This window comes from Atta colombica, unplaced genomic scaffold, assembly GCF_001594045.1.
Source record: "Atta colombica isolate Treedump-2 unplaced genomic scaffold, Acol1.0 scaffold112, whole genome shotgun sequence".
Lineage (NCBI taxonomy): Eukaryota > Metazoa > Arthropoda > Insecta > Hymenoptera > Formicidae > Atta > Atta colombica.
Genome location: NW_017259198.1, coordinates 933,182 through 944,495, shown reverse-complemented (window position 1 = coordinate 944,495; position 11,314 = coordinate 933,182). Strand labels below are relative to the sequence as shown.

The following is an 11,314-nucleotide window of genomic DNA, read 5'->3' as shown; positions in this document are numbered from 1 at the left end:
TCGTAATGCGGTGACAGCATCGCGAGGGGAGGAAAATATCCGCATGGGTCAGCCGAGAGAGGCTTAGACCACTGAGATGCCCGCTTCAATATCGGCTTTTGGGATACTTGAGATATTTATCTAATGTCTTACATTTTCCACAGCACTGCCCATTCAGATTTCCATTCATGTCTCCTCTGTGGAAAACCTGTTTCTCCGGATCTCGCCAGAGCTCGTTAAAATATCCACGTCTCAATAATTTAGCGATGCTAATACTGTAGCGAAAAATTGATGAGGTTAAAGCTCGAACAAGTTGCGGACGCACGCAGAAATTTGATCAAAATCAACGTCTTTTAATTAATTAATAAATGTACATTATATATAAGCATAATATGATTAATATTAAACTGCTATTGAAATTGCTAATTGAACAATAAATACATATAAAACATAGATTTAAGTAGTAAATAAAATAGTTCTCGACGAGACTCAAACCGTTATCAATATGAACAGAATAGATTAATATCGGATGCCATTCATCCTGCGGACAAACCTTCACATAATTACAAGTGTATTCACCTCTCTATCTTTATCCGGTTCTCCTTTTATCATTCCTTTTGCACGTAATAACGCAGTCAACACCTCGACACGGCGGTCTGGTTATCTTACAAAGATATCGTGCGACGTACCGTGCGTTACTTATCAAGATAGCTACTAACTCTCAGTGCTCTTAGCACGGTTCGAAGAACCAGTACGCTCGATCATCGATTCGGAGCGAGAGAATTTTCAGTGAGCGATCTTATTTTCTCGTATAACTTCTCTCATACGTAACAAAGATTTCGACGTTGGCAATGTGCGATCGGGAGGCCGTAAACGTCATTTTGGAGGCGAATTGAATTGCAAGAATGTGGACTATGCGCAACTATTCGACCTGATTCGTGGTGATAAAAAAGAAACATGGAGGAAGGATCAATGAGACATCGCGGCGTGTTTCTTGCACTGCTAATCACGTGGCTAACAATTCTGTCAATTACGAGGTGCCAAAGCATATGTCCTGGCAGGTGTCTGTGCCGCCTTACTCAATTACCCAGAACTATCGAGTGTTCGAAGCAGGGAATACTGATATTTCCCGAAAATATTAGTAATGTGGTGAATATATATACGATGAGTAATACTTCTTTTGTTAGCGGTATTTTATTATAAATTTCATTGTAAGATAACAATTCATTGCAGCTTATCGTGTAAAATAAAATCGTGTAAAATAAAATAGTACAGTAATATATCGTACAGTAATATAAAATAGTACAGTAAATATACGATGAGAATCATGAAGAAGATATGATCAAGATAATTAAACTACTACCAATTCAGACAAATATATTCTTCTAGATGATTGTCTAATAAATCATTTAATTACTAATTAAAATTAGCTTTTTCTGTAATAGGTCGAGCATCTGGATTTGTCGAGTAATCGTATAAGTGAGATCACCAACGAAGTCAATCAGCTGATTGATCTACAGTACTTAAATCTGGCCAAGAATCAGCTCAAATCCTTGCCGAATAATATCGAAAAATTAAGAAAGCTTCGTAGACTAGATCTATCAGACAACCTCATCGCAAATACGGCAGATATTGCTTCCATTAGCCAGCTACCATCCCTGGCAGTTCTATACATCTCAAGGAATCTATTACCTGACTTGAAAGGGCTAACCAGCGAAGTGCTTCAGGCAGTGGATGCCGGCCATTGCCGTGTGTATCAAGATAGTCATAAGTGTTATTAAAAATATTTATTATAATGATTTATATAAAGAATTTTTTAAAGATGATCTTTAAAAAGATATATCTATTAAAATATCATATTTGTTTATAAAATCGATATTATCATAATAATTAATATCAATTTGAAAAAGAAACGTATTTATGGACATATTTTAATTTAGTAATATATATAATATTTGATATAATATATATTTAATGATATTTATCTTTAAGGAAATTTATCTTTTTTGCGTAGAAATATATAGAAAAAATTCTTAAAATTCAATAATATGCACGTATGTATTAAACTAATAAAAATTTTATTTGTTTTAGTTATAAAAGTATTCGGCAATGAATCCTTAAATGGACTTTCGGCGCTGAATACTCTAAGTCTTGCAGGAAATCCGCTGAAAAGTATTCAAATACCTGTCAGCGAGACATTGCGATGGTTGGATATGTCTGACTGCGCTCTAAATTATCTGAATCCAGACACTTTTGTTGGATTTCCAGAATTAGAGGAGCTACGACTGGTCAATAATCCTACATTAGTGTACAGCACTCGGTAATGAAATCTTATTTGATTATAATTTTAATTTTAAATTAATCATCGAAAAGAATCGCTTAATAGATTTGATAATTCTTACTAAATAAAAACCTTTAATAGGAATTTTACAAATAATATAATACATTACTCGTTTGTAGATATTCGACCCTAGAACACCTAAAGCTAAAAAAACTGGACGTATCGAGATGTAATCTTGACCGACCCGGTCTTCATGGTTTACCGTCGTTAACGCAGGTTCGACTCTCTCACAACACAATTCGTTTACTGCCAGATCGTATTTTCATCAAAAACAGGCAGCTGACGCACTTGTACTTGAACTCGAACAACTTGGCGCTATTGAATGCTAGCACATTTGAAGGTTTGATAAAGCTTCAAGTACTGGATCTATCTGCGAACAGTCTCGGAGAAATTCACAAGCTAGCATTCAGGGATAACATCGATCTCAGACTTCTAAATCTTTCCTACAACTCTCTGTACCGATTCCCGTATCTGTCGTCTTTTATTACGACATTAGATCTATCCTTCAATCTAATTAATTACTTTAGGGCGAATTCTCTAGAAGATCTATCCAGAATAAAAATTCTGAATTTAAAAGACAATCATCTGCAGTCGTTACCGCGCGGCTTAAATTCGAAGACATTAAGAATACTAGACGTGCAGAGAAATAGACTCGTCGAGTTACACAATGACAGCTTTACTGAATTACCATTATTGCAAAAGATCGACTTATCAGGTACATACCAATCTTTGAGTCATTTACGAGAAAACAATTTCAAGAAGATATTTGATAGAATTGAATTGTTAATGATAGGACATTAATTTTTAGAGGATGAGAATCTAATTTTAAAATTACAGTTTTTTCTTAAGAGAATATGTTATAATTTATTATTTAATCGTGTTTCTTGCCTCAAAATATGTTTCAGTATTATATATTCTAATAGTTTTTTCATTTTGTAAAAGTTAAAAAATTTTCTTTAATTATTAAGAAGAATTTCAAATTTTCTAATTATATAAATTTTTTAATTAAAAATCTAATTAATCATTGAAATTTATCGATAATGCATGATTTTCGAAAATTATTATATTTGAGTATAATTGTATTTTTGAAATTGATTTGTTTCTGCATTTTTATTTTGTGTAGATCTTGAATCTTTTGCACTTATGTTTTATATGTAATTAATCAATTACTTCGTAGGAAATCGCTTGACGGAGGCAATGGATCCTAACATATTTCAAAACAATCTATATTTGATCACAGTCCGTTTAGAGGATAATCCATGGAGATGCGACTGTATGCAACTCTATGACACCTTCGAGTACTTAATGGAACCTCCATCCAAAACTGTGAGGTCGACTTTGATTTGTCAAAGTCCGGCGAACGTTTCCGGCTATTCGTGGGAAGCCGCATGTTTCAATGAATGGAATACTAACTTGTATTATCCTAAAGACAGAACTTGGGGAATGGTAATGATCAGTTTACTTATTCTAGTCGTTTTGTGTGGCAGCGTGATATCGATTAAGCACACCCTAAAGATAAAGAGAAGAGTCCTTGAGCAGAGACGGCAAATGGAATTAGCAGAAGAGAGAGAACGATTACGACGTTTGCAAAGGAGGTAAAGATGTTTTCGGATTACTAATTGTTAAGTTTTCTGTGTATATATATATATATATGCAAAATACATCTAAAGATATTTTACTTTGCCTCGCTTAAGTAAAATCAATATGCGCGGCATGCCATCAATAAATACACAACCTTCATTTTATGATACAATAAGCAAAATAAATGTTTGAGTAATTTAATATTCGCGTTATGTTTACAATATTTTTCAACATAATTAAAATGAATAACTAAGAAAATGTATGCTAGGGAAAGTGGACACACCTACCTGCAACAGATAAGACAGATATCTGTCTAGAACTAGGTTTACATTACAATTTCGCAAGTTGGTACATTATTCATCTCTTTAAAAGTGATATCAGAGAGTGCGTTACTTATACCAACGTATAATTATATGTTTTAATTTAGCAAAATTTTTAATAAATATAAACCGCAAAATTTTTCTAATTATCAATTATCTTCAAATTAATTAAATTTATTATAGAATAAATGTGTATTACACAAAAATTTTTATAATTAATCTTTCAACATTTAAATTACGCTACAGATAATATACCTAGCTACAATAGCGCGATGAAATCAAAGAAAAGCTCTATTTCATCATACTTTTAGGAATCAGCGTTTGGAAGAAATAGAGGCATTGGAGGCTCCAGAGGAAATCAGAATTAATCCTTTAGAATTAGTCGGTCCACCTAGTTATGAGGAAGCAGTCCAGATGCAAAGATTAGTTCATTCCATGGATGCTTTAAATGAGATTTCCATCGAAAATGGTACTTTACGTTCCATAAATTCTATGGATAATCTACGGACAAAGAAAAGACGTACGAGGAGACCTCGAAAACGGACTCAGAGTGAAGATGATCTATTGAGACGGGAAGAACGCCGGCAGGAACGAATCAGAAGAGAGAGAAATAATTCCAGTGGTAACATATGTGACACGAGTCAACTGCATAATACGAATCCTAGAACTTCCTCAGTGCGCAGAGCTAGGAGGCGTAGCATTGTGGACGAGACTCTCGAGTCCAGCAGTAGCAAGGACAGGCCAAGGCCGCAGACGCCTACCTCGAAGAAGAGAAAGAGAAGATATGTGCTTAGAAACGAGCACGTGACCGACGATGAAGATTCCGACGTCCAAGTAATGAATTCGAACCGTTCCATTGTCATCAAGGAGCTCAAACGAGAACCCAAGAGTGGCTACAGAGAATCGTTTATGGAACGCGAGTCTTAAATTATTTCCATTTGTGAATTGTTTCAAAACATATAATAAAACTTTCTTGATATTTTAATAAAAATTTAATAAAAATATAAGAAAAAAAAAGTAGTATGTAGATTTTTAATATTTTCTCACCGTGTTTATAAATCGACTGGAAACACAATTAATATTACATTGTACATTTTGCGGAATATGGAACTTTGTAATTTTAAAACTTATTCTTTTGATACAAAAGTCGTTTTTCTACGATCCAAATCAACGCTAAATCAACAGGGTGGGTACGGATCTACGATAACACATATTAGTTTGCGCGATAATATTACGGCGGTTTTATCTTGTCAAACCGGTTTTTTCCCTTGTGTTAAATACACATATTGCCTAAGGAAGATTAGTAATCAAGGAAATGACAAATGAGTCGGCTGGCCAATAGTAAAAGGTTTACTCCGAAGAAGAGCAAAAGTACAAGCGTCTTCTTGGAACACTGTCTCCTCTATAGAGATTCTAGCTATAATAACGTCAGATTACCAGTTTGAATGTAACGAAGACACGTCAATTTCGAATTACGGTAATTTCTTCTCAATCTAAAAAGAATTAAGATACTTCAAGATTATAGTTATGAACTAATCATTCATCATATTAATATATCATTTACGAAAGTAAGAAGCGATAAACGCTAATATTTATAAATTGTAAATAATTAGATCATTAAATATCTAATACAAATTTAGTAATATCCCAATAATCATTACTTTGCGTAGTGGGCGTTTTATTTGCGCTTTTATCGACTATATTTTGTGTGGATTTATTATTTATTATTTATTATTTATAAGAAAAGGATATAAAAATATTTAAGACTTGTAAATTTTCATTTAGTTTACACGATCTAAATTTATGAACAGATATTAAAGTAATATTTATATATGTGAAGGACATTGACATGAAAAGTTATGAAATATATTTTATATTTCTTCATTACTTATACTTCATTTTATACGAATATTGATAGTCAACGTGATTTATGTCGCTTTCTTTAGACGCAAAGTGTCATCAGGTAATAATTATGTAACAGATAAATGTATATAAAATCACGCGTAATATTGGTGACGTGTTCGAGAATATGAGAACAAAGCGAGGCCAAAGAATATCCATGACGCATGATTAAAGTACATGATGGATCAACAAAATAACACTCTCTTTTATTGATCAAAGGCTGAACATATAAATAAAGTCTTCACTGAGCTTTTTATTTTATCGCTAAGTTAAATCTGACGATGTGCGTCGTTGGGACAAGTTTCGATCTAACGGGGTTCGCGCTATTTTAAAATTAAATCATATACGCCTTAACAGTATTCGACACATTTTGACTTAAAGAATGTAAGGAATAATAGTCGATAGTATGGATAATATGATAACGCATTACGGCGCATGTCACGCCGTGCGGCCGCGCACAGCTACATGACGCGTCCATTTAACTGATAATCACGCAATCATGGAGGATGGAGCATCCGTCACACGCATACACGAAATTTGTCTCTCAATTTGCATCGTATGCAACGAATAAATACATTAATGCACATGAAAATACGAGTCACTGCTTTTCTGAAACATGTGCCTCTATGATCGCAAGGAGATCGCGTCTACTACAAGAGCAGAAACGTGATAACAGGATATTACGTATATATTTTCTCTCACGTGAATAATAGGTCTACAATGTTAGCAGTATTGTTCAAACGTTCGTACTCTGTAGCTCCATACTAAAGCTGTTCCAAAGATCATTATTCATAATTGACAAACTCTTTTCATTAAATTACAAATTCCTCCGTGTCCAAAACGCGTATAAACGTTTCCTATGTAAAACGCTAACAAGTCACTCTAAAAATTACGAGGTACGCATTGGCAAACAATCTGTGATTTGATCGAAAGACGGCGTAAGGCCGATGATTTCATTAATCTTCGATGGTTCGTGCGTAAAAAAATATGGCAGAACTGGAATGCTCATCGATGCCTGACGTACGGCGAACGTTTCGTCGATCCTCGATTAATCTAAGGATCTTCGCGATGCGATCTCGCGCGATAATGAATACCGTTAAATTCTCGATGTCCTCGTTCTGGTGCTCGCAGGACACGCGAGACTCTTTAGGAAGCCTGACTAGTGTACTATAATATTAACTTCGTACATTGCTCCATTCGCGCTATACTCACTCCTACGCGAATAGCATAAATGCGGATGTCCAAAATATCATTCATTTTCACTCAATTAAATTAAGAAGAAAAGACAAGAATTGCATTGATAAAAGAATTATAAGGGATAAAAATTGTAAGATTTCGACAATTTTCTGGATCTTTAAGCAAATATAAATCTTTATTTATTCTTTATTCTTTAATATTAGAAATATTAAAGAGTCATTTTATTAGTCATTTTTATTTTTTAGAGTTTTAATATTACAATCTTATTTAAAAAAAGATTCCTGAATTTTCTTGATTCTTTAAAATCTGAAATATTTTTCTCCATTTTTTCATAGTAATTTGCTTGATTCATCTAGTGAATACAAAACTTCTAATATTAAAAGTAAATAAATTCATTTATTTACTTCGCTCACATAAATTTTCAAATTAGAATTCCAAGTCGACAATTAGAATTTATGACTTTGCGAGATTTTCTTGTGAATAGTCAAACACAATGAATGATATAGTTACAAATATGTAAAAAATATTACAATATCTTTCCGAAGGACATCCTGCACAGCATATAGCTTTAACAAATATAACATATAGCATTTCGTGCGTCCAATTATTCAACGAAACATGGCCTGAGATTACAACTGTTCCTCAGTCACCTTTTGCACACTTTCAGCTTCCTGCCGAAAACAATAGCTATCCCCTAGCCACTGTCATATATGGTCTTTGACTCGGTAATCTTTCTTTATCACGAAAATCCATCGCGAAGAGTCAAATCGTGTGCAGCCCTAGGAACAACAACGTTATTATAAATCACATCTGTATGTCGCATTCTTTAAAAAAAAAACTTTCTCCTTCATTTCCACACATATTTGTCTTTCGATTTCTATTTGACAGACGAACACGATCGGTCGATATAACGTTCGTTATCTCTCGTAGATTTTCTCCCCAGGACTGCTTCATGGCGTCTTGACTAGATTCTCACCAGCCATTGTTCGTGTAATGAGTATAGGCGTCTTTGGCACACTGTCGGGAATCTCCTGCAGAGTGATCTTCACTCTTTGAGCCCCTGGACTGAGCGGTGGTCCATTGGGCTCTGGAAAATGCGTCGTCGGTCCATTGGTCGTCGCCGAAGTAGAGGGTTGCGGATTCCTATCCTCCAGGAAGTTTTTCTTCAAGGAATTTATGTCCACCCGAGGTCTCTCCTCTCTCACCTCATCATCTTGTAAAATTGCATTTTCGTCCTGTGAAAGTTGCTTCCTAGGCGGCTTCACGGGTTCTGAATGATCAACAGTGCCATTGAGACGCGGCGTTTCTCGCGTTTGATAGTCGTCATCGTGGATCTCATCAATTTTTGCATCATCATTAGCAGATTTGACTTTCACGAGAGGATCGCTCTCGAGTTCCGTTACGTAGGGTGTGTTCTCCTCTTTCTTCGGTTGAATCGAATTTTCACCGTGTTCTAAAAGAGATTTCTGTATCTCCTTCATCTCAGTGCCGGTTTCTACATCGCGTGACTTCCTCTTTTTACATATATCGCCTCTATACGCGGCGAAACCGATCAACGCCACCACTATGGCGAGTAGAACCGCCAGAACGACATATGAGCCCATGCCTTTCTTGGATTGCTTAGGTGAAGATACTGCTTGTTCATTGTTATCTCTATCCATCATATTATCAGATTTAGAATCATCGATTATATCAGAAGATGCTATCACTACGTCGTTCGTGTTAAGATTAGGCGGTATGACCTTTGTGGTAACCTCGGTGGATTTTTCAATACCGGCTTCAACTGAATAGCTTTTGTCAGACACGATTGTCTCCTCAGTGGCCAGATTAGTAGTCGATACATGTATAAATTCCTCCTCTTCAAGATTTGGCTCTTTAGTTGTCGACGTAGTCACGGAAGTTCCAAATCCAAAAAACGTATTCAAAAAGCCTGCGCCCGTGGCAAAGAATCCCTCACTAGTATCTGCCTTCTCAGTCTCCTCCTCATCGTAATGCGTTCCAGTAGCACCAGATCCTTCGCCAGAACCTTCATCTCCATCGCCAGAACCTGCAGTTGGATAAAACAAGACATCCTTAATGTCCTTCTTTTGCGACATCTCAGTCGTGGATGTTTGTTCCTTCTTATCTTCGTTATCGAAGAAAATTTCTTCGTCCTCCGTGCTATGTTGTAAAGAATTCATTGTTATGCCAGTAGTGACTTCCACGGTTATTCTCGAGGTGGAAGATTCTGTCGTGGAATCTATCAACACGGTCGGGAAAGGCGTTTCAACTTCTGATTCTTTCGGTTTTTCCGATGTGTTGTTTTTATCTTCTATGTCTTCCTCTTCTTCTTCCTCTTCTTCCTCTTCATTGAATCCATCCAACACGTCTCCGGATCCTAAATCTGATTCTCCAGACCCTTCCGCTTGATCGTTTTGCATTTCCCGATCCTGCTCTTCGAAGTTGCAAATGATCATCGCGCTTGGTTTCATCAGCGATGTGCCCTTCATGTTGCCGGGACCCGCGCACACGACTTTCTTCGACACCGTCACGCCCCTCTGTACGATAAGATCGCGGACTTTAAGGGTGGCGCAGTTACACTCGAGTGGATTACTGTGAATGTCTAGATGCTTAAGATTTTTTAGACGCGCCAGTGCAGGTGGCAGTTGTCGGATGACATTCCTCCGCAGGTTTAAACTTCGCAGATGGATCAGACCTTCCAAGGAAGCTAGATCCAGGTATTCGATGCGATTATCGCCAAGATTGAGAGATTTCAAGTTGTTTAAAGTTCGAAAACTTCCTGGTTCGATCTTCTTCAGATCGCCATCGGACAAGTCAAGATGCCTAAGGTTAGTCAAATTGTCAAAGAGGCCAGGAATTAAAACATCTTGTGCGACCGGAGCACTCAAGGTTTCCAGATCATGCGTCTCGATGTCCTTGAGGTCTTTCAGTTGGTCGCACCATGCTGTGGTGCTGTTTTTCAACTTGCAAAGCCCGTGGGTCCACCCCGAATGATACAAAAGGAGGAACGACAGCAGAGGTGCTGCCTGCATCTTTCGATCTGATTTATCTGCAACAAAAAATCGCATATGAATACATCTCTCAATAATATATCATACATGTGTTTGTTAGTTTTGTTACGCGATGAATATTTATAAAAGAATAGCAATGAAATACCTCACGTACGTAGAAGATGAATGAGGATTATGTAATTCGCCGTGTCAAGACCAAGCATATCGCGTGGGGCATTTGTAATGATGATTATTAATATTTTCAAATGTTAACACTGTGCATTGTAGACTCGAAGTGAACGTTACATACCGAGATGATCAACGCGGTCGACCACCGAAAGGAGGTCAACGCGATGGGTAGAGAAGTGGACTTTTAAGAGTTAAATTGGACACGCACCGTGTAACTAAAGATACCAAAGATAAGCAATTATCAGAAAGCACGATATACGGTGTGTCCAATAATAAAGCATTACTCATCGCTTACTGTATAACGTATTAACGTTTCGTAATAGCAAGCGAAACGTATTGCTTATTATTGCTATTACGTTGTACTTTGTAATATCCTGTAATCGCATACACGAAAGATCGTAATTTTCACGGTCTATTCAAGCAGACCGTGAAGGAAAGTAATGAAAGTAAAACGTCCCGGCTGGCTTAACACAACAATAATTATCTAATGCCTGTAATTAGTACACACGCCCAGCCTGACGGTAATTACCACCGTTGTAGCACCTGCAAAACATTCAAGTCGATTCTAGTTGCGCGTGATACATTCGATACTCAATTATATCAGCCAAGCTGAAAAGCGATGGCCAAACGCTGATAAACCCGGTGATCCAGGCAATTCTTATCAGCGTATTATCATTGCTTCGGCAATCATCAATGTGGGGCTACAGATAAGAGGCGGTACAGTTTGTACGATAAAGTAAGAGTTAACTTATGAGAAAGTATTACGATCATTAGAATCTTAATACATATACTTCTAAGAGTTGCTATATAATTCG

General features: G+C 36.4%; 2 protein-coding genes across 8 annotated transcripts in view; one reads left to right on the top strand and one right to left on the bottom strand.

Annotated features, from left to right (window-relative positions):
• Window positions 1-723: 723 nt before the first annotated feature.
• Window positions 724-5,148, top strand: LOC108694056 (insulin-like growth factor-binding protein complex acid labile subunit). The gene is made up of 6 exons (XM_018203310.1): window positions 724-1,128; window positions 1,425-1,728; window positions 2,071-2,299; window positions 2,440-3,035; window positions 3,498-3,915; window positions 4,533-5,148. The coding sequence occupies exons 1-6, from the start codon at window positions 937-939 to the stop codon at window positions 5,146-5,148; spliced, it is 2,355 nt and encodes a 784-aa protein (XP_018058799.1). The 5' UTR covers window positions 724-936.
• A 2,584-nt stretch (window positions 5,149-7,732) lies between these two features.
• LOC108694057 (protein windpipe) overlaps window positions 7,733-11,314 on the bottom strand; it is a 22,704-nt gene continuing 19,122 nt past the window's right edge. For 5 of the 7 annotated variants that reach the window (XM_018203311.1, XM_018203314.1, XM_018203316.1 and 2 more), the window contains one exon: window positions 7,733-10,369. In XM_018203311.1, coding sequence (XP_018058800.1) covers window positions 8,271-10,352 — 2,082 coding nt within the window. In that variant the 5' untranslated portion in view covers window positions 10,353-10,369 and the 3' untranslated portion in view covers window positions 7,733-8,270. The other 2 variants (XM_018203317.1, XM_018203315.1) reach the window with 2 other exon arrangements.